This window comes from Diadema antillarum, unplaced genomic scaffold (genome assembly GCF_040938485.1).
Source record: "Diadema antillarum isolate AM-2024a unplaced genomic scaffold, OU_Dant_1.0 seq00000233_RagTag, whole genome shotgun sequence".
NCBI classification, from domain to species: Eukaryota; Metazoa; Echinodermata; class Echinoidea; order Diadematoida; family Diadematidae; genus Diadema; species Diadema antillarum.
Window position 1 is genome coordinate 789,400 of NW_027271282.1, and position 25,341 is coordinate 814,740.

General features: G+C 36.9%; 1 protein-coding gene across 1 annotated transcript in view; it reads right to left on the reverse strand.

The window, feature by feature from the left end:
• LOC139729288 (rap guanine nucleotide exchange factor 4-like) overlaps positions 1 to 25,341 on the reverse strand; it is a 143,867-nt gene that overhangs the window by 87,207 nt on the left and 31,319 nt on the right. Inside the window, exons 3-4 of the mRNA XM_071640215.1 lie at positions 19,005 to 19,093; positions 4,863 to 5,009 (exon numbers count right to left, since the gene is read on the reverse strand). Of these exons, the coding sequence (XP_071496316.1) occupies positions 4,863 to 5,009; positions 19,005 to 19,093 (236 nt within the window). The remainder of the gene's footprint in view (positions 1 to 4,862; positions 5,010 to 19,004; positions 19,094 to 25,341) is intronic.

A 25,341-nucleotide genomic window follows, 5' to 3' on the forward strand; every position in this document is an offset into this window, starting at 1 on the left:
GATGTTCCCATAAAATGCATCCAAGGACAAGGTCATGAATAAACAAACATTTATAAAAATTGCAGGTATATGACACTAGGAAAAATCAATGATACTGCTGTAAAACGAGGATTGTTTGCGTGCATTTTAATTTTGCAAATTTTGCAAGAGCCAAGATTTGTGAAATTAAAATACATGTGAAAGTTCTTGTCTACACAATACGCATTGAATGTTAGAGGCAACTCGCGAAAATTTCATGCTGCGAAAAAGGCCGTTGGCTCCGATTTGCATAAATTTCATGCTGCGAAAATATGTTTTACAGTAGTCATTTCTCTCCCTCTGTCTTTTGCTCTCTCCCCTGTCTCTTGTGGGGATAGGCATATGGAAGATAATTAATTTTTGCTTTGCAGTAAAAATTTCAGATCAAATAATATGAATAAACTATCTATACTTAGACCCAACTGCATCTCATATGAATATTTTCACTTACACAAAAAGAGGGTTCAGCTCAGCAATGCTCAATTACACTGAGACAATACAACGTGTTTCCCCACATAGCACACACCCACACACTCTCTGATCTCTTCTTTGCCTCCACTAATGTTTCTTGGTCAATATACTTTCATTAATGTTTGGTCAATAAATTGGTAACTGCGCACACCACAAAATCTGTTTGTCTTTGCTGCCTAGAGTGTGGTCTAGCCCCGCAGAGAGCATTTTACTTGGAGCCCTGAATTTAATTTGGCTCTGATAATCCAATGAAGCACCGCACACAGCAGATGACACCACTCTTTTCATTTAAGAGGTCTTTCATTTTTTTATCATACAATGATGAGGAAAAGTTTTTTTTTTTCTTCAAATGCAGGATTCCAAGTGTTTTTTTATTCTTTTCATTAGAATTCCAATCCACATCGCAATCTAATTATCAATTTCTTTTATCCACACATAATTAAGAAATTGTTATTTGAATTGGAATCCAAATATAATTTCCATTCACTATACCTGTGCTGCATTAATCATGCAGTGTCAATATGAAACAGCATACCATGTCATTCACTATCTTGTCCATGAAGACAAATAATATTTTAACATAATGTTAACAACCGGTATTACTAGACAGAAGAGGCTACATCAAAAAAAAAAAAAAAAAAAAAAAACCGCCACCTATTTTACAATACATGGTTTGATCCTTGTCTAGCAACGAGAGGAACACCCTACCCCTACACACCATAGTAAAAAATAAACATTTTAAATTAATGGATATTATAGTCTTACAAAAATTTGTGAACAAAGCAGAAAATCATCTCTAGACATATTCTAAATTCAAATAGTCTGTGTATGCTAAGTGTTAATCATGTGACCTACTTTTAAAACCTCTCAGAGGAACATACTGTGTAAACCCGGCTTCTTGGTATAGAATTTTTCATCAAACTCCTAAGGCGTCTCTTCTTAATCTTCAACAAATATCTGTGTACACCATCACAGCCTCACTACTTCATGCCTGGAGTGAGATTAGACTCGTCTTGGCTGACAAAAGAAAAGAGAACGCAGGCAGGAAAGTAAAAACTCTCCTGAATTGGAATTAGTGGGGATTAATCAAGTTTGACGTATGTGGTGAAAATTTCTGGAGGGATATTCATCCTTGAACAAGGGTTTGAGACTATATTCAGAATAAAACAAATGCATGTGACCTAAAACAAAGCAAAACAAAACTAGATGGGGATGAGAAAAAAAAACCACAGCATTCCATTTCCTTATTCTATATACTGTTACAATAGAAACCTTACTGAGAGATCGAACTTGTCATGGTATTTTACAAGTTAAAAATTCACAGCTCAATCCCAGACAAACACTTTCTTCAACCATTTACATCATATATGCTCATTAAGGGAATATGTAGCATAACAATCACACACATCATAATATGCTCATTAAAGGAATTTGTACCATAACAATCACACACATCATATATGCTCATTAAAGGAATATGTACCATAACAATCACACACATCATATATGCTCATTAAAGGAATATGTACCATAACAATCACACACATCATATATGCTCATTAAAGGAATATGTAGCATAACAATAACACCTACCAGGTCATGATCAAAAACAAAAAACAGCATGAGTCATGATTCCTTTGTGGTGAGACTGATATTGGCAATCACCCTTTGAATTCTGTTTCAGCCGAAGCTACATTTCAAATCATTATGTCATCTTGTCTTCAAATGGTTTCAGTATGCATACAAAGGCAACTGATAATCAATCAAAGTTTTCCCAAAATAATAGACCTTTATACCATGACAGCTTTTGTTTGACATCACCCATTAAAAACTTTGAATTTCTCAAATTCTTTTAATGATCCTGCCAGGATCATAAGTGATATCTTGAATGCAACATGACTGCTGAAGAGAAAAGTGAGGGGAAGTGATTTTCTCTGCAGACTTGTACAAGGGTTAGATGGGCATGCTGAGGACGAATTTGTGGGCACTGCTAGACGTCATGGCCTTATCAAATTAGTGAGAGTACACAGTTCTAGTGGGTGGAGATCAATTCCAATTGAGTCAAAATAAATTGTTTCCATTTGACTGGCTGCAATCCATTATTGCTGTTCAATTTTCCAGGTAGACCCTTCACTCGCCTCAATGCAGGAAGACAACGATCTGCCAACAATGCAATTAGAGATTTACCAGACATCTTTGGTGGTCATAATGGGTCAACGACATTTCAAAATTCGATGAATATTGAATTATTTTTGGTAAAATGAAATTTGGTTGTACCTGTCTGTTGTTGAATAAGATATGACTCAGAGGAAATTCTATACACAGACACAGACCAAACAGCGTTGGCATCACCTGCAAAAATCGTAGGGCTTTAAAGATGGGAGAGTAAACCTGTTGCCAAAAAATCATACATTAATAATTTTCCATCCAAACATCTTGCATCAACATAGAACATTCAATTGTGTTTTGCCATGGCTTTGATGAATAATAAAAGCTCTATTGTCAAAGAAATGATGTGGCATATGTAACATCATTTACCCATATTACATGCATGCATCCTATTAAATTGTGGTATTATTTGTCTTATGTTACAATTCATCTGAAAGTTCTATTTTTTTCAACATGGCAGGTTATGCACAGAGATATTTTCCCTGAAGCATATGCACCAATGAAATATTTTTGATAATTTTTGAAATCAATTTCTATTTGACTGACATCATGCAAGACACTGAAAAGGTAAGCTTGTAGGAACGACCTCAATGGCCATGTCTGATTTGAATCTTATTTTAGTTTTATTTGAGTTTAATTGATTTAAGTGACTACTAGAAAGGCACTGAATGCATTAAAGCAAGCACCTACAGGATTACCAATTGGGGATGAGACCTGAGTATATACTTGGGCAGGTATTATGGGATATGCGTTTAGTAGCAAAATCAGCCTGTCCTCAATGGGTTAAAGCCCTTCCAGAGGACTAGGCAATGATGAGAAATGTCTTGCTCAGGGAACAAACACTTCAGGCACGGGTCTTACCTGGGCCCATTATTAAAGGAATGGTATAGTATTGGTGGAGATGAGAATTGGGCTTTTATCTTTCTGCAAGACATTTAGAAACCACTTATGAAATAGAATAGAAAATACCTAATTGAAATTCAAAGATTATTTGAAGAAAATCAATTTTAGAATGGCTCAGACATCCAAAAACAAAGTACAACAAAGCGATCGCATTAATGAGTGGATAACACCTTTTATCAGGATCACTCTGTTTGGGGTATCTCGGCCATTTCAAAACCAATTTTCATCAAATAAATGTTGAATTCCTCTTGAAATTACATGCTCTTTCACATTTCAGAAGAGGTTTCTCATTGTCTCACTAAAAAAAATCTTTGAAACCTGAAGTTAGGTCTCAACCTAAACTATACGATCCCTTTACTTGCTCCATCCTCCATCCACATGGCCACTTTAACACCCCAGAATTCTTATCACACCAATGATTTAAAGGAATATCAGTCAGCAGAGTTCATACACTTTAAGTCTCAAAAATGTAAGATTTACTTAAACTGCAAATCCTGTTTCCCACTTCTCCATTTTGACAAGTGATGAAAAAATTCCATGAGAGTAAAGAAATCGGCTGATTACAATTTTCTACACACTTACACATGACATTTATAGTGTAGATAGAAGAGACACTCATAGAACTGTCAACTAAAATGTCAGACTCAGGCATTGGATTGTCACAATTGAATTCTTGACAGTAAATGATTTTCACTTCTGCCTCCTCACAAGTAATTTAATACAGACTAAACAAGTGTATGACTGTGGAGATATTACACATGGATTGTTCCTCCCTGCAAATTTGAACAGCAGGATGAAATAAATAATGTCAAACTCTATGCACGTCATCTCTTGATCACACAAATAAGTGGAATGGGCAGGATATGTGAAACAAGAGACTTACACACAATCATAACCCCATTTCATTACAAGGGAAATGAAATGTTCAAAATCAAATTTGTATTGCAGTTTCTATTTTTTAACCCTTCATTTTTCCCTATACCGTCTCTCTCTCTTTCTATTCATGTATCTCTTTCTCATCATCTTTCTCTTTCTATCTGCCACATATCTATCACTGCTATCTTTCTTCCCATAATTTATCTAACCATTCTTACCTTAAAATAACAATTCTGCCCTTCATCAGCCATTCTGTAGCAACAAAGGTTCAATCAAACAAACAGGAATTTCAAGACAAAAAAATAATGATGCTGCAAATTATGCAGTTTAGATGCTACAGTTGCCTAGCAACCGAGGTAATGCCCATCAAACATCATATTTCCTGGTTAGCAGCCATAGAGGAGACAAGATGATGGTTGCCTCACCTCCCACAGATGCCGCAAATCCTGCTGTTCAATGCGTATCAACTCACAGGGCTCCTTGGTAACCACGGTGGCTTGATGTGGAGTGTCATCCAGAACCGATTCTCCAAACATAGCCCCAGGTCCAAGCTTGCACACGGTCGCTGCTTCCTAAACACAGAAAAGGACAAAACATGAAAATGCAAAGGTTATGTAGACACTGCGGACTCAACTAGACCTCCTAGTCATAAACAAAACCATTTCACAGTCAACCTCGAATGCATTACACTGTAGTCACATTAACAATGTTAGGATAAACCCACAGGCAGGACACTTACCTCCTCTCAGATGAACATAATAATAAGAGCAGTTAAAGCTTCTTGTATTTCCATACTCATTGTCACCAAGCAATATAGCATCAATTGACGACAATTATTCAACCACAATGCATACAAACAATGCACTTATATGCATTGTCACTTTATACACATGTATGTAAGTAACCTGCCAAAACCAAAGGAGACAAAAGTCAGAAACAATATGGCATTTAAAATCAGATTGCTGAAATTGGTCATCATCAAAATATATCTGTCTCCTGCATATCAAATGATTGTGTATATATGGTAGTGTAGTTTTGGATATTTTGCATTTACTCAGGAGAATGTAATTAGAGAAAATATGTGTAGGTCTTGTTCTAAATTCCAAATTTCTGAAACCAAATTATGCTTAAACAGGAAATGATACCTGGATAAATGTCCACCCACATGAAACCCTGATAACTTCATTCTGATCACATTAACAGGCAAATCATAATCAACTATATTGACAAGAAAAAGTTAATTACTGAATAACATTCTTTAAGAGGGAAAATGATGTTTGCAACACAGCCTGTAATGCAACACCATATAAATAAAGACAAATGATGCATCGCGTCGATGATACCGATGATGTAACAAATTGATTCCAGGAAGAGAAATACAATACCCTTGTTCAAATGAGGAGAAATAACCATTTATCTGAACTCATAAAGAAATCATTGTAATATCCACAGGGAAGGCAGAGAAAATGTAAGGGAATCAACATTCTGCTGGAGTAAAGCTCTGTAAAACTAATACACTTTAGTTCCTGCAGTGATTACGGTCAGGCAGCTGCTTCGACGATACCCATGAGAATAGTATGTGTGTTTGTGACTGCGATTGACAAACCGATAAAATGCAGAGGTAAAAGCTCGCTCTGATTTGGAACCATCAGCAGCACGGTCATTGATTGGTTGTTTGACAGACACCTGGCACTATGCCTGGATGAACATTGTTGCTATTCTAAGAGCATACCAGCCATTGGTCACAATGAAATTATTTCACCTTATCCTAGCTCTTTGCACTTTGCACTGGAATGAAAGCTTTGAAGGTGGTTTTCTTGTAACACTGATTTTCAGGACCACTCTACGTAAGATCTTCTCATATTTTCATTATCTCTGTACAGAAGTATTTTTCTATGAATAATGTTATGTTTCACATTAAAGCAGAGGTAGAGGAAAATAGCATCATGTCATTATTAGAATATCTGCTACTCCTCACTTTAGCTCCTCTACTTGTACATATGAATATCAAACATGATTATTTGTTATTCTTTTCACTCAAAGACTGAAGTCATTTTAGAGAAAGAGAAGGTGTGGCATGTTCAAACTTGGTATGTGCCTCTTGGCCAATTTCATGTGATCCCTGTCTTGTCCTAGTCTTCAACTTTATGTCACACAATCAGTGTGTCTACACCTATGCAAAACTGTGTGAATTATTAGTTTACTGCTTCCTTAGAGGGTATATTGAGAAAAGCCACTACCTCTTGAAGACTAAGGGGTCAATTTGAAATTAAAGGGAGCTATAGTTTTGGTTGAGACCTAACTTCAGGTTTCTAATATTTTTTGGTGAGATAATGAGAAACCTCTCATGAAATATGAAAGAGCATGTAATTCCAAGAGAGATTCAACGAGATATCCAAAAAAGAGCATTCCTAATAAAAAGCGGGACCCAACTTTTATTAGGATTGCTTTATTCTACTTTGTTTTGGATGTCTCAGCAATTCCAAAACTGATTTTCATCTAATAAACTTTGAATTCCTCTTAAAATGATATGCTTTGTACTATTTCATAAGTGGTTTCTTGGTATCTCACAAAAAGTTAAAAGCCCTATTCCCATCTCCACCAATACTACACAATCCCTTTAAGCTAGGGAAACCTCTAGCACAGATTTGACGGACTAATCAGCATGCCATATGTTTCTTTTGATAGTCCTCATAGTCATGCTCTCTCAGGATAAATATGGAGATTTTCACTGGGAGTCATCAATTAATTATTTATGAATTTTCTGCATCTACCATTATTTAAGAAAAAACAACAACAGTGATATAAAATTCATGAAAGTGGAAACACAAAACAAAACACAAACACTAAAACAGAATTCTTTGCTATTTGTATCAATCCCTGCTTCATCCATGGTTATTCTGCAAGTATAATAAACCATTTTTTTTTTCACAGTCCAGTTTTTTGTCAGAAGTTGCTAGGCATAAACTGGTATGAGAGCAAAAACAAAGACAAAAATATTTTGAATACCTAAGAAGAGAAGTTTTTTAAACTCAGCAGTTTATTACATTTTTTTAACAGCGCAAAATGCGTGCTCCCTGGCATGCCAGTTTTACTCTTCTTTTTGGTCATGTGACAATCACTCCCATCATGGCTCTCCAGCCCACCTGCATACACTCAAAACCAGTGACAAATTGTGCATATAGGCACTACCCCTGTACTTACCAAAAACCCTGAATATTGGGGGGGAGGGGTTCTCACACATGCATATTCCTTTTAAAAAGAAATAAAGGCTTCTGAGTTTGAGGGGGGTTCAGTGTGAATGGTACATCAAAAAAGTCAAGTTTTTTCTAATAACATTTCTTTGCTAGGTCATTGCCCCCTGCATTTAGCTTTGCAGTGGAGTTGTAAATCTACAGTTGAACCTCTCGTATCCGGACAAGTCGGGACCGGGGCTCATCCGGATAAGGGATTTGGCCGGATACGGGAGACTCAATGCTTAATACATATGTACTGATGTAGCCCATTGTAGTACCACATGTAGTAATGTGTATACTGCAACCTTTTCATTGTTACACTCAATAACAGACCCCATAATAGAGGTTCGTGTTTGCAAGAATGAAATCATTTTCTTTTATAAATTGTTCAATTCCATTCGTTGCTGAGCCAATGACCCGAAACAATGCATGTCTATCTAGTCATATCGACGGCTGTGTATGGACCTATATGTGGCAATGCGATATGAGAGGACTCGAGCGCATAATCTGTCCATGTTCTTGCGATGATTTCGGGATGTTTGGGGATGTTAAAATGTCTGAAGGTAAGCAATTTGGAAGGAAATTTGATGTAATGTATGTTAATCATGTTGGAAGTAACATGTAATTCATGTGTGTTTGTGTAGGAGTTCTCAAAGAGTTGGGAATCCCCCTTTCCTCCCGTAATTATTTTTAAAAAATCACGGCAAGATTGCGTCCGTATAATAGAGATCCAGATAAAGGGAGGCCGGATATACTAAAGAGAGGTTCAACTGTATTCAGAGACTCCAACCCAAAGCACCTTCTGATCTGGAGATTCTCCCGCCTGAAACCCCTAGCAAACTGGAGACTCCAAGTTGATGTGTGCGAAGTGCGAAGTTCCTAGGGTACCATGCTCTCTGGTGCTATCTATAAGGCTTATTTTTTCCACATACGATAGCAATAAGTAATATATCCTTTCCAACAGGAGACATAGAGCCAGGGCGGGAGAAATTAAATCTCAAGCGGGAGAACGGGATATTTTGCAAAAATGGGTTTTCGGCGGGAGATCTCCCGTCGAAAACGGGAGAGTTGGAGTCTCTGTGTATTATGTTATGAGTTATTAGATCTAACATAGGATGGGTTGCTGACTGCCAGGAGAGGGTCTCACCAGGGTATTACCAGAGTTATTTTCCTCTACGTCCCTATATGGGCATTCACGCAAAGTTCTCATACTTTCATTTAATAGGGAGATTCACATTACAGTTCCAGTTAGATAAAATACATCTCTGAGTTTCAATCAATATCCATCTCCTTTTTGTTTGCATGTAATATATATCAAAGGAGTCAGAATTACAGTTCTCTGCATAATTTCTTCCACAGAAATGTGATGATAGAGAATTTCTGTTTTGGAATGCTCATGGCATTACTCTCATAGATATTTGAATTTTGAATGGAATAAATATTAACAAACCAATACAATTAATTCTGTTCCATGTGCATCTAATTCCACCAATACCTACAGGTGTTGGTAGAGTACTCCAGTCTAAATTGCTTGTAGCCAGGTGCTAATCAGGTTCAATACCCTGGCATTCTGATGGCCATGATTCCCTCTCCATTTTGCTCCAGGCAACATACCAGTGATAGATGATTAGCACAAACAGTTCTGTACGTGCCGCAAACCACAGCCCCGGAAGCAATCTCCGCACATGGAGGATGTATAGAGTGCTACAAGGCAATAGCAAGGTCATAGCTGGAAATATCATCACTGGAAATATCATCACAACAAAGCAGAGAAAAACAACAATGTTTGGAAATGTGCAAAGAGACCAATTCATATGACACCAATAATGCCATGGGAGTTTAAAGGGAAGATAAACCCTAAGAGCAATGTGGATTGAGTGAAAGCAGCAACATTAGTAGAACACATCAGTGAAAGTTTGAAGAAAATCGGACAATTGATGCAAAAGTTATGAATTTTTAAAGTTTTGGTGTTGGAACCGCTGGAAGAGGAGACTACCAGAAGTTATGATGTATGAGTGGACAACAATACAAAGGAAAATTATAAAGAAAATTCTACAAAAATCCATTTTTCATTAAAATTAAAAAATTCTGTCAACTTGATACTGACATATGTTAACGGTAGCAATTATTCCCCCTGCTTCCTGAAAGCGGTTAGTCAAGTGCTCTTTCATAATGCTAGAAAAATAAATTTTTGTTGAATTTCCTTTATATTTTCTTTGTATTGTTGTCCTCTCATACGTCATAACCTCTAGTAGTCTCCTCATCCAGCGGTTCCAACACCAAAACTTTAAAAGTTCATAACTTTTGCATCGATTGTCCGATTTTCCTCAAACTTTCACTGATGTGTTCTACTAATGTTGCTGGTTTTACTCAATCCACATTGCTCTTTGGGTTTACCTTCCCTTTAAGAGTCGGCCAGTGGCTTACATTCAATTTGCAGCTATGCAGCACAGATCCATAGCATACATGCTCCACCAGCCAATATGCTCCACCAACAATTGCTCATAAAAATGCCACAAACACTCCAAGAAATTTGCTATGCCGACATTTACTATGCCGATAATTGTTCAAGAAAAAATGGCTCAGCCAACATTATGGCAGTACGATATTTGCTTCACTGATATGCAAAACTAGCTCTGTCAATAACTGCCCTGAAGAAACTGTAAAACCAGAAATTCTTGAGTGCATGAAATTTTCCCAGATTCTGTAAGCCAAGATCCCCAAATTAGAATTCAGGCAAAAGTTCTTGTAAGCACGATAGGCATTGAATGGGAATTTGCTAATATTTCTGGTTTTAGAGTATATGCATGTTGACACTACACAAAACTATTTGTAGTTTCACTACCTAGTACTTGGCTGAAACAAGGAGCTTGTAACATGATAACAGATCTGCTCATGTTGTTTATGCATGCATGAGTGTATTTTTTGGCATTTTTTTCTTCCTGTGAGAGAACAAAAGTACAGTTAGATTCATCTCACTAAAACTCTGCCTATAGTTTTAGTAGTGTTTCTATGGGCTCAAACTTAGAATGGAAGTTAATTGGGAGGCAAACAACATGTAGTTGACATTTACTCTGCAAATTAATACTTGTAACATGAAACCAGAAGTTGGAGGGGGGGTAAACATGGCTCTGCTCCCCAGCCATCCAACATAAATTTTGGTAGTGTATAGTGTTTGTTATTTTGGAAGTGGTCTATATCTGTTTTTGTTTTTGTTTTTTTGTTTTTTTTTTGTTTCTCAGTTGAGCTGGGACGTACGGCTACCAATTAGTATGAGAACTACCTCCACCCTGCAATGTGTTTGCCTCGTAACCGTGAACTGGAGTGTTGGTGCTGTGTTTATTGAGGTGTTTATAGCTCAAGTGATGATGATGATGATGATGTTCTGAATGTTAGGCAAAGGACAAAATGATTTGATTAGCAACAGTAATGAATCATTACTGATGCTAGTGTCAAAGACAGCTTGCTGAGCAGGCATTTCCTTCTTTCCATTTCTCTTCTCGCCTGTCAGGACTACTCAACCAATGAACTGATTTTCGTATCACATGAATGGGCAAAATCTCTGCTTTCTGGAGCAGCACATTCCAAGTTTGTGCGACCTTTTGTTCCTGAGATATGCCATGCTGAAGACTTGCAAGATGGCAAAACATGCTCAAATTGGCAAAATTTAGATTGCCATTGACATATTGAGTCATAAGGTACACTTCTGATCGAAAGTGACAGCTACAAATCTTACAAAACTGATATGATATACACATTTATGAATAATCCCTGAAGTGTACACTTCCAGAATCTGGGAACCCAGATTTTACCACTTTCAACAGTTAAAAGTTAAGACAGATCTTATGGAAAGATGTGTAGATTTAATTTTCACCAATTCTATGTGTTGTAGCTTCCACGCACAAGCACAGTTACACAGATGATCTGAAGTTTTCAATATGGAAAATCTGTATGAAATAGAAAATGTTCAAGTGTGAAAATGGTGTCATTATGCAAAAAATAATCACATTCACAAAAACAATGAGACCTATATCTTCCTTCAGCACACTGTGTTGTTGTTGTTTCTTTCTAGGGATCAGATTTCAAGTCTTTGATTATTATTATCTCTCACTAGTTAAAAAAGCAGTAAATTAAACATCAAATGTATCATAAATTATGTATGATTTTCATGGAAAATTCAGAACTGAACTGAAGAACATGTCTTTTTTTTCTATAATTTAAGATGAAAGCCAATCAGTTAATCTGAGAGAAGTGAAGTGCTTCCAAAACACCTGCTCACCCAGCTTTAAGAAGGTCAATTGGAGGTAAGGCGGAGTGGATTGTGGCTTCTCACTGGCTGGCAATGACAGTAGAAAACAGACATGACTTTCTTCTTTACCACTCTCAGTGCAATGATTTGTAACGTGAGCGGCACAAAAGGAGAGGATCAATGCTGTGGGTAAAAATCTGTAATCTATCTCTACCACAGGGGAAGATAAATTGATGCCGAACTAAAAATGTGTTGTCCAATTTACATGGGGAAGTGATAAATCAATGCAGTATTAAAATGTGCTCTCTAGCGTTGACCAAGAGGGGAAGATGGATCAATGCAATATTCAGTGGATATCGTCCCTTTCCAACTTTGGGAGTCCTCTTACCCACCTAAAGCCACTTCTTTACACCGCTCATTTTCTCTTTAGAAGGGTGCTACAAATCCAAGTGCTCACTTGCTTGGTGCAAGCAAGGTGAATAGGCTCTGGGTTGTTAAAAAGTACTTAGCCTTTGCACAAATGCGAATTTGGGCAAATGGGAGAAATACTTCATGCAATTGTCATCATATTGTGGCTATATTTCGTTGTGCTCACATCTTTAAAGCCCTGGGCTAGCTTTAGTCATTTCAAACACACAAACAAACAAACATGAAATTTGGAAACAGGATTACCTAGCTCTAGAGGTAAGTATGCAGATGTATATGGGTCAGAATTTTGAACGATGTACAATTGCCAATTTTCGTACCTTATGACATTCTTTCCCTTAGAACACACCAGGATGATCTAAGAAACCAGATTTTTTCATGTCATCTCAAAGATTGGTAAATTTCCTTTCAGGAAATATATGGTTTGGTTGACTTTTGCCTGATATTTTTCATTTCACAAGGACTTAAAGCGTAAAAATATGGTAAAAACGCTATTTTCACAATAATTTTTGTTTTTCAAACTAATGGTGTGCATTTTTAATCTTACGTGGCATCTAATAACTGACCATGTTCTGGATCTGACATATCATGGGTATATACCACAAAATTATAAGAACTTTATTAGCTCGTATAAAATTACAGAGAACAATTGAAATATCAAAGTCCTAAACAGACGAACGTCCGTGATGCTTTTATTTCTATCGCTGCTGCAAATTCTACTTTGTTGTCCCAACTGTAACGTATACGAAAATTTGGTGTTCCACCTAATGAACATATCCTGCAAAAATTGTACGTCTGCTGGCTGTACATGGGACGTAATATTCTTTTATGCAAAATTATACTCAGTTTTCGTCACGGACGTGCTTCCGCTATTTTCTAATAAAGATCGTAGCCCATGAAACGTTATTGGCGATATTGTTTTGAGTCGTAATCAACTAAGATCTAGCAACACGATAATATGTTTGTTTTGAGTTTCTGTCCATCCTTTGTCAAATAAGAACCATAATTGTATTTTTAGACGAACCTCCAAGAAAAAAAAGAACGTCCGTGATGATTAAAACGTTTTCGAGTGAGACACCATCTTGCTTTGATGGCGAAGGTGCATTTTACCTTTGGCTCTCTAGCCGAGGAGCTGCATGCCATTTTTGGAGCGGACTGAGGTTCGTCCGCAGTTTTTGGACCATGCAATTCACCAAAAACCAAGCAAATAATTAATATTTTCTCTGAAAATTCACCTCCTGATCCCCCTCTGAGCAATACATATGTTGTAAGGATGTCAAATTTCTTATAATTTGCATTGACAATACCTTTTCAAATTTTTGAAAGAGTTAGGAAGGCTAGGTACTCTCTGCCGATTAGTTATCCGTCCTGGAACATGACCCTAGTAGTAGAACGAACGTCCGTGATAATTCCAGAGAACGTCCGTGACGTATGCAATCCCTCCAATAGGGATAACTTGTCCCGAAAGTGTCCTGTATTCTTTACAATTTTTGGCTCGAATAGCGACAAATAAAGTTTTACAAAGTAAACAATGAGTTTAGAGCAGTAGTTTCGGAATTTTTAAGGCGTTATGTGATCATGATGAACAAACAATTGAAAATTTACTCACAATTTTACGCTTGTTTTCCCTCTAATTATACAAAAACAGCTAAACACTTAAAACAAAGTTATAGGAAAATGGAATTTTGCGTAATCTGTAATTTCTGTGCGTTTAAATTTCTTTCTAATGAGGTTCTGGAGACAATTTGTACTGCTACAGGTTCTGAAAGTTTCGCACACGGACGTTCTGTCCGAGAAAGAAATTTCTGACAATTACAAATATATCACTGCACATAAGATTAATGTTAGTTGAAAATATTACCAAATCACCGAGCCGCTCATACCCGAAAGTGAATAGCGTTCAGCACTCAATTTACCTGTAATAACAAACGGAAAACGTTTTTTTCACGGATGTTCGTTGGTTGAATAAGTCAATGGATTACATAGTAGGAGAAAGAAGATCAGTGCCACTTTTTAGTCACAGGTGCTCTAAGTGTTTATCTTTTCAGTATGGTAGTTGCCGTCTCAAACAGAACACATCCAGTTTTGGTCTCCATAACGGACGTTCGCTGTAATTGTCATGATATTAAATGCCTTAATTCATTCTCATTTTTCTCTTCATGACGATTTTTCTCTCATTCCTTCAATAGCCTGAACATGCTGCGACCAAACAGAAAACAAAAACAAAACAAAACAAACCAAAACAAATCCAAAAAGTGCTACGCAATCACATTCATGATAATGACGGAAGAAGTCTGTAATGAGCATGTGTTGAATAAGAAACGGAAAAGTTTCAAAAGGACGTGGAAGCAGTTGAATGAAAATGACTGAGAAACAGAGAGAGGATCGAGCTCCAACACACAGAGAAAAGAATGCCAGAGCACTCCCGTTATACCAAATTCCTCTGGAGAAGTTTTTGTTTGTTTATGTTTTTTATTCATCGAAATGCCGTCACAAGCGAACAAAAATCATGCAGTATACAATTATTGTCTGATGAAAACACACAAATCCTCCGCTTATCATCACATGGTGTTGTTTTATACTCATCAATGAAAAGCAATATTCATTTGTAATTTTTTCCAAGATTTTTTTTTTTCATTTTACATTTAAGAGATAGAGAGATCGTCAATTTGTTCGTGCTTTTGTGCTTACTTTGAAAACACATGTTAAAAAAAGTAATGATTAAGAATAGGTTTATGGTTGCACTTTGATACGTTCGCTCTTCCAAAGATTCGTTACTCCGATGTCCAAAGGTTTGTTATTCCAAAATGAAAAAAAAAAAATTGTAGTTAATTCAGGAGGTTTGTTATTAGAAATGTTCTTCGAAAAATAGATATTAAGGATCATTATTTTAGGTCCGTTCTTCTAAAAGTGGAATGGGCCTGATATTCGTTTAGGTGAAAACGGTTATTATGAGGTTTTGAAATTGGAGGATTTTAGTTGTTAACTTGTTTCTCCACATTTGGATAAGCGAACATAATTTTTCATGTTCCAATTAATAAGCCCTTCGATTAACCTTCGGAGATTCCTATCATTTACCGAATAAAAAAGCTTCATAATCATACGAACTCTATCAATTTTCGTATTGACAAACTGTATGAATAACGAGCCTCCGAAATGACGCGCTACAAAAGGTTTGTTATAACAAACCATATTGTATAATATCGAAGTCACAAACATCCATCCAAGTTATATGGACTTATTGTGTCTTGTTATGACGAAACTTCGCAGTATCGAACCTATTATCATTTCTGACTAATATGATAACACAAATTCTCCTCGGTAACAGTGTGTAACACAAGAAGCAAACACAGAGGGATTTCTTCCTAACTTATTCGTTTGCCCTCCCCAGCTAAACTTCGTATTTCTATAACGGAGCACATTTCTTCTGTTTTTCTATATTAATTCTTTGTCATAATTTTAGCTGTGACCATGTTCGTTATATAAAAAGCAAATTTTGCATTGTAGACTTTATATAACAAGTTTAGGACCTGAATATTTACTTCATGATAACGACATTTTGATAAATATATTCGTTCTCAAGGATGGACTACGTCACTGAGATTACACGTACGTTTGTACGTTCATTTACGAGAGATGGAAAATTTGTTTTCTTTGATTCCTCAGTATGAGAAGATAAGCAAGCTTATATAATTGAGAATTGGTCATATCTATTCAGGATTTTGCAGAGGAGTTTGTTCTCGACATGAAATTGCTGTCTGTTGTGAGTAGAATGCGTTTCCAACTCAAGAGAGCTGCATTGTTCAATATCTTGTTTGTTCCGAACGTCCGTGAGCTACATGCGAACCTCCGTGATGAAAACTATGCTATGTTTGTTGGGTTATAGAGACTGCCCAGATGAGATACATCTTAAAAAGGTATATTATTATTTGGGAGTGAGGATTAAAGTATGGGATAGTGAAATAAGAGGTGAAAATATTGAGTTTCTGTAAAATGCGCGTAAAGTTAAGAAAGTGTTTAGCGGAAGAGCAATATTTCCACAGAAATGACGAATTTAGTTAAATCATCAGTTGTCTACCATTACATACAGGTTAAGAGTACAAGCTTAATATTCTGCAATCACGTACACATATCCCTTAAGATATTTCGTTAGGATTTTGAACTGAATCAGATCTTTGGAAACTATGTTAAATGGTATTCAAATGTATGTGCAGTACTATTCCTCACGGACGTTCGCTGCTCTGGACATGGTAAACTTCAGCGGTGAATAAAAACTTGTTCCTCTGGGAAAATCCTAGTATAATTGGGTTCATATTAAAGCTTGAGTTATACTCTTTCAGGTAAGATGAATGATTTGGAGAATTTCCTACTTTTTAAATTTTGCCTTGTTTTGGCTCAATTGTACATCGTTCAAAATTCTGACCCATATATGCACAACACCGTACTCTGACATTGGCAGGGTACTGTAAAACATGATATATTCGCGGCACGAAATTTTCGCGAATTGGAGCCGACGGCCTTTTTCGTGGCAAGAAATTTTCGCGAATTGCCTCTTGCGTTCAATGCATATAGTGTAGATAAGAAATTTCGCGTGCATTTTAATTTCGCGAATCTTGGCGCTCGCAAAATTCACGAAATTCAAATGCACGCGAACATTTCTCGTTTTACAGTATCTTTACACAATATGGCCAAATACAACAGATAAGATAATATTTCACAGTTGCACCAACTCAATACTGATATTTATCTTGATCATACTAATGCATGGCAGACAGAAGATAAAGCCCCTGATTGAGAAAGATGTGGTTTTCAGACCAGCTTGCACTGTATCGATTCACAGACAACTTTATTTCTTCAACCTTTTTTTTTTCTTCCCATTGTCGCCCACTTTCTTGCCTCTACTTAAGCCCTTCTCCCTTTCATTCTAAGTAGACAATTCTTGGCATCATTCTGATACCCTTATCTGCATCCATAACCATGACAACCTCCTCATAAACAACCTCTCTGTCTGCTCTCCATCAACCAGGTTTCCATGGTAACGCTGTCAGTCTGAGAGGATGATTTATAACTCTCGTTCCTTGTGCACCAACCTGGATTACCGAACAGGAAACTCCAGCATCAATTTGGCTACTGAAGTGGGAGGTGATAATACCGCTCACACCACAAAACTCAGGTTACTCAATTTAGGGAGGGATAACGTCACGGTGAATGTTAAAGGTCTCCTACCTCTTCTATACAACCTTCATCTGTAAATCATATTCAGCATAACGAAAAGATATGTCAAGTCCTGTGTTACAGAGTTCCCGTATGACTTAGTAAAAACAGAATCCTTTGTTTAAATGGATGACTCTACTAATTACTTGTAGTCTTATAATACAAAGGTGGAAAGAAAATTTAAAAGTATAAACTAGATGATCCAAACAGGTTGGAATTATAGAAAAAAGCAACAACATTAAAACACAAAGGCTAACAACAATCTCGACTGACTGAGAATCAGATGTCATACAATGAATCGTGACAACTCTCAAATATCTGCCAAGATATCAATATTTGTGATGAATAACAAGCTAGGAATGACGGCCTGTCCTCCTTTTAAAATCACGTACAGAAGATGAGGAAAACCAAGGAAGAATCTTTATTACGTTCCTGTTTTCTGGATGAAACCAAACTTGACATTATATAGATACGAATTGGCAAATTTGATTTTCTTTAAAGTATCATATTGCTAAGAGAAATGTTATGTCCAAAGCCACAATAAAAAAAACTACTTGAATTTGACACTGGCAAACAAGAAGCAATCTATATCACCACAAACCAACCTGTAACCAATCATGTATAAGGTTTCATTCTCACTAACTAAATTACATTTTGATGTCTTCCATTTTTGCATAATAATAATTTTTACTCAATTGGGTTACAGAAAAGTGGTTCAAGTTTACAGTGCATTTGATTCCCATCATTTCCAATAATAACAACAGCATACATATCATGACAAGTACATGTGTACAAGAAAAAAAAACACTACAAAGAATCAGGAGAAAATGTACTAGTACCGGTACTTCTAGTAGTAGAATGATCATTCAAACAGAGCGTTAAAAAATTGCATAAACACAAGCTGCATTGTACAAAACAAAAGGAGAGACAAGTTCCATATATATCTCTTTATTTCAGTGAACACAAGATAAAAGAAAGGAAACTAAAAGAAGATAAGTAGAAATGAGCAGACAACAAAATGCAAAGATGGGAGTTAGGTAACATTTAAAGGGAGCAAATACATGGGTTAGCCACCATTCATACTACCAAATAACATTCTGATACGCCACACAAACAGGAACAGTACCATTGCTTTAATAGTTGCATTTAAACCTGACTGATATATCAATATTACACACATTCCAGAACATCTATAAAAATGCAGAACTAATGTTATTTCACAAGACCTAGATTCTTTTTTCAGAAAAAAAAATTCTATTCAGGAAGAATTTGCATTTCTGAATTTTTCAATTCACAGGAACATCTCAAAAAAACATCAAAAAGGAATATGTAGACTCTCATGAAGCAATTACATTTGATGAGCAGAGTGACTCAGCAAGGTGCTGTTAATTAACACTTTTCATGCAATTCTGTCACACAATAAAGCAGGGGAAACAACTCACCTTGTCATTACATGTCTCCCTCACCTGGACTTCAAGTGACCCACTCAAGACTGCATACCAATTGATGCCAAGATCTCCCTGACGAAATACTGCCAGGGTAACAGAAAGGAAAATGGTGTATTAAAGATGTGACATTCACTTTCAATATTGAATTGAATTGAATTGAATTGAATTGAATTGAATTGAATTGAATTGAATTGAATTGAATTGAATTGAATTGAACTGAACTGAATTGAACTGAATTGAATTGAATTGAATTGAATTGAATTGAATCGACCTGAATTGAATTGAATTGAACTGAATTGAATTGAATTGAATTGAAAAGTGCTTTTATCATAATCTGACTGGTGACTAAAGGTCAAATTGCACAGATATACAATAAACATTGACATAAAAGGAATAATTTCATGTACAAATTTCATAAAAATAATTATACCACTACGACTTAAAGGAAAATATTACTTGGACCCCGTTTACAGTGCAGGGAAGGGCCAAGCCCGGGCCAAGCCCGGGCCAAGCCGCGGCCGAGCCAGGCCTCAATTGCGGTACTCAGCCCCACAATTCTGTCCGTTTACAGTGCCGGGCTCGGCCCGGGCTCTTAATTCAAACCTTTCAATATTTTGTCGTAGTGGTGCTCTGCTTGTAAACAAACGCTATTATTGGGAGGGCGCCCGTCGCGATTTGGTACCGCATTTGGCCCAGTTTGCGTTTACAGTGAGAAAAGGCCAGAGCTTGGCCAAATGCGCGGCCGATTTTAGTACCGCATTTGGCCTTTTGCACGTTTACAGTGAAATGAAGGCCGGGCTCAGCCGCCCTTTCACTCACTGTAAACGGGGTCTTAGTGAGCTAATTCTAATCCAACCAAAGGTAGGACTTCTGTTCCATGTTTCTCTTTCTCTTCTCAAAATTGATGTAACTCTGTTCATTCACCAAGCATAATTGCAGTCTTGTTCATTACCGATGTGTTGGCTCATTGAGTAGAGCGGCTGCCCTCACAATCGGGAGGTCGTGGGTTCAAACCCCGGCCGCGTCATACCAAAAGACGTTAAAAGATGGGAGTTGCTGCTACCTTGTTTGCCGTTCAACAGTTGAAAAGGTTAGAGCAACGTCGATCTGGCGCTGCTCAGTGGCTGCCAGGCCCACGATAAATTGGGCAAAAAGAATTTCCATTCTTGGACAATAAAATTTGGAGTTTATATCCAAAACAAGTATTATTATTATTATTATTATTATGTGCAGATAGAAAAATATAGCTGGGCAGATGAATTAAGAGATAGATTGACAGAGATATACATTCAATATATCTTGTCTACCATACATCTACTGTGCACTATGAATATTGATGATTATATGATAATAGGCAGAACAATATTGTTCAAAATGGAAACTTTCTTCCAAAATCTAGCAGCAGATGTAGACATTTTATATCAATTATGAATATTTTAATTCCATTTTCCTGAATAGTTTTCTTACTTTAAATCTCCTACATGTAAATCTCCCCCCTTTTTCCCCATGAATTTCTGTATCTCTTCATATTTCCATTTCTCTCTCTCTCTCTCTCCCTAATATCTATGCTGTATCTATCAACCTTGTTTCCTTGACAATGCCCAAGGTAAGTCGATCCTTTTTTTTTCCACTGAGCATTTGCTGAATATGTATTATGGTGAGTATCTGCAAGAGTTACTGGTCTGGCCACATTCAAGAAGAAGTGTAACTTTCCTCACATGTTTCTCATTGACTTTGTGTTCTCTCTCTTTCTCTCTCTGAGAGGTGACAGAAGACTCAAAAATCAATAGGAGACACAGGCAAACATTTTGTCAGCCTTGCCCTTAAAACTTTTCTTCTTAAACTTCATTAAAGCTCAATTACCCTGGAGTCAAAATTGTTACTGTGAGCACATACAGAGCCTTGAATTGATTGAGTGCCAGTAAAAGAGGATAGAGAATCCCCCAGCTATTTCACCTGCTGAAGGAAAGAGAGATAGTAATGCTGCAGTGTGCTCAGTGGCAGGTGGCAATGAGAATAGGGTGCAGCGGTTTAAGGTTTGATTGGGAATGTGAAACATAGACTGAATTGATAATGTTTATAATGCTGAATGTTACATTCATATATGTACATTGGGCTTACATCCACAAAAGACTGTATGTCTGCAGTTTTTCTATATCATTCACTGTGTACTTGCGTTGAAAATTAAAAAGATAATAATATTATGTGACTCTTGACTCTCTTTCTGATTTGCACAATCTATTATTTTCTATGTGATTAACCATATAATTTCAAAAGGAAAATATACATGTATGGAAGTAAAATCATATTATTGAAAAGAAAATCACCGAAGCACTTGGACAGGATATTCAGTTTGATACATAATAATCATCCAATTCTATATAACTTTCTACTTCTACATGAACAAGTATCATATTTCACTCTATGGGGTTGATTTGATAAAACTGAATATGGTACACTACCATTATTACACCCTAGAGAGATCCCAACACATAGAATCTGTTTATTGCAGGAATCTTCATTATATATAATATCCAAAAAAAACTCCCACTGTAATAATTTGATATATCAAAAGAAGGAAATGAATGTTTTCAGGGATAGGAAATGCATGCCTCGATAATGTTGTTACAGACCCTCTATATCTCAGCCTCCTATCTTGTTCAGTCTGCGGATGGTTTGCTTTGATCTCTTTCCTCCTTTCAAAAGATTCTGTCCTTTAAGTCAGACAATCTATGAATGTACTCAGCACCATTGACACTAGCTCCTGGCTATGTCTGACAGCCAAGGCCCTTTTATACATCACATTCAAGGTGACAGAGATAGCAAGGGACAAAGACAACTGGATCCCAGTCTACACAGTTATCCTCTCTTTCCATACCTTCTGTCGATCTTTCTAGCCGAGACTTTTAGGAAATTGTAAAGTGTCTACTTGATAGAGATGCATATGGTGTGACTTTGTGCTGAGCAGGCAGTCAAGTAGGGAAACAACTATAAAGAAGAGGGTTTCTTGACAAAGGTTTACTTACAGGCAAGGCAAGTCTATGGTTGGATTTCAAATATTTTGTGCATGTGTACTCAGGTTACAAAATTGGATAATACTACCACTGGTTTGTAATATGAATATGTAGAAGCCTTAAAACCATTGCAATGTTGCTTTATTGATTCAAATTCTATATCCACATGCACAAAAAATTGTAGTCGTATTTACCACAGATAAAAAGAGGCAGGAAGGTTCAGAAAAAGAAATGTTTCTCCAGTTCTTCCATCTATGCATTTCGTTTCCAGATAACCGGAGATTGGGAAATACAACCTCTGCCAGCAGAGCAGAGAGCAGAATTTGGTGATATTTTTATCTTTACTGCCATAGAGAGGACATGATAAAGCAAAATACAGCATCACCACTATCCCCCTCTTTAAGAGCAAAAGGAGGTTAAAAAAATAAAGTATCATAAATCAATGCAAACTTTAAAGAAAACCAGTGAAGTCAAACCAAATAAAGTTCAAGAGACTTTCAATTTAAGCTTGACTTGCAATTCCATGTAAAGTTCTGAATGACAGCTAGATTCATGCCGGGCACGAATGAGTGAACCAGCCTGTTTCCAAAGGTAACAGTTTTGAGATACTGTACTGTGGGGGCAACATCCTGAGATGCTCCTTTGTAGCCTTCTCGAGGACACAGAATGCAGGAAATGCACCCTATCTGTCACTGAGTGCAGCAACTTGAAATCTAAACCAGGCTTCCTGATAACAAATGAAGAAGCATCCAAGAAGTCTGCAAGTCAGGTATTCTTCTGCACAGGATATCATCAAGAAGAGTGCTCTCTGTTTACTAAGACCTCTTACAAGGAGAGGTTACTTGAGGTAGCTGATAAAGAAGTTGTGATGCTAAGCAAAGGTGCTTCACTTTCACTTCATCCTCCTTGTTAAGTCCCAGAAAGAGATAATCGAACTCATATGAGAGTGACAGATAGATTGAGCTCATCATCTTAAGAGACACTCTCACTGCTTGACGCAGGAAGACTGATGATTTTGAATGAAAGGTTGTATGCTTTGCTTGACGAAATTTTCAATGAAGTTCATCCTGGATGTGAACGTTCATGATGATTTGACATTGCCTAACAGATGACTTTTGGAGCAATCTTTCACACAACCTGCACACAATGACTGTTTAGCTCCTCTACTGGCTTTAAAATGTGCAGCTGGTTGTGTATCATGGAATATAATACTAGTAGATAAAAATTGATTAGGAGAGAAAAAGATACATAATCAAAACATATTGTTAGAATAATTCTCTTTGTCTGTGCACAAGACTAGCAGTCAGCTTTCAATGCACAGACAGTACTTATCATGGGTTATGGGAGGGGGTTATCATCTCTCTTCTTTTTTTTTTTTTTTTTTTTTTTTTTGGTAAATTGCTCTGCAAGAATCTGGTTTGAGTGATGGCTGCTTCCACTGGTCAGATAAAAATCATCTATCAACCCATGAGATTGCCACTACACTAGAAGTTTCACAGTATTCCTTGGAACAGTTGGTTTCTTAACACAAATGCAAAAGATGTATACATATAACTGAATGTAGATGAAACATATGTATGATACATCAATGTATCTGGCAGAGAGGTAGCTGAGATATGATATTCTAAGGTAGATATGAACAAATTACCTATCTTTAGAAACTTTGTTAATATACTGTATTTTATGCCGAATATTTTGTGAGGTTTCTATTTTTGTGAATTTTGCAAGGCAGGTGCTAATTCCCAATATGAAAGTGACATGCACACTTTCATTTCCCCATTCAGTACAGTACTCCATGACCACAAATTTAACCACTCACGAAATCGTTGAGAAGTCCTGATTTGCAAACATTTAGACTCCCTAAATATATGGCATATATATACAGTAGTGATATTTGGACAGACTGCTTAGAGTACAGAATTTCTGTTAACACTTTAATTATAATTTGAATGCTTTCAGATGAAGTTGTAGCCCATTTGCTCTTTCAGGGTGTTATTCAGGTTGTCTGCCAACTCTGTCTTGAGTATGTTATCATGTTTACAAGCAGCTTTTATAACTAATGCATGCAAGCAGTGCACAAAATGGGTGAAAAGAGTTGATCACAAGCTGGGGCAAAAAGCACATATAATCTGGAACCATTCCAATAGCCACCAACTCACACATCACACATACAGGTTATTGTACAATAAAACTTAATCCCCACATATGATGACGAATGCTGCAATTTATATTCATATGACTTTCCAACAAATCCTCACACTCTGCTGTATAGCATTACTCATCAGAAACTTCTTAGCTTCAACTGATCAATTTTCAAGCTAGTCTGGGCTTAGTTTCAAGCACCAAAATAACACAGAGCTGTGCTTAAAGCATGGATGCTTAAAGCATGGATTACCATGGTAATTATACTCAGGAAGATCCCTCCTTCTTGTTACCATGGCAGCGGCAGCTAGGTAAGCTCCTACTCCAGTCCCGTGGGGTTTGGAAGAAAGGAACGCTCATTGGGGTGGGTCAGCAATAACCATGGTGGAAATTTCAGATGCTTCCAGCAGGTGTGTTGATGGGTGCCAACCACTCTCAGAAGCGGACAGCATCTTGGAGTGGGATAGGAGCGGTTGTCAAGGCAACAGATGACCCTTCCTACACAGCAGTGTAATCACTCAGTCATATGACATCTTATGCTAAGGAGATGATTCTAACATATGTACTTCAAGAAGTCATCCTGTGTGAAGATGAATTTGACCATGCAATACACAGAGAAATCTACTCCAACGCCCTGTAGTGTGCCTAAAATTTCATTGGAAGCTAGTTCTCTCTGTTGGTGCTTCATTCCTGTGAAACTAGATTCATCTGCACTGGAAACTGGTGAATTCTTCTGAGCACTTATACCACATTTGAATGATTTTTCTCATTGAGAATGACCATACCAGGTGAAGCCCCTATGTGTTATTTTTTTCTAGTCCTTTCACCTTCTTTTAGTTTACTCAAGCTTATGATACTGCAGCAGTGTTATGCGCTCTACAAGAATTCTTATGATCACTATTATTGTTCATTGAAAGCTGATACACAGTTCTCATCTTTTGACAGACTATCTGTCCAGAAACATAGTCCATACCAGCATTTCAAATGAGTTGATACAAGCATAAACAATATTGTCAAAAAGTTCATCCATTAATCCTTTGACATGCAAATAGGCAGAAACTAGAAACAGTAGAAATCGTAAATAGAGACACATGGTAAACATGTCTCTGTAAATGCAAGAATATTTTCTTACATTTGATACAGGGTGCATGCAGATGCACATGTGACATTCTATA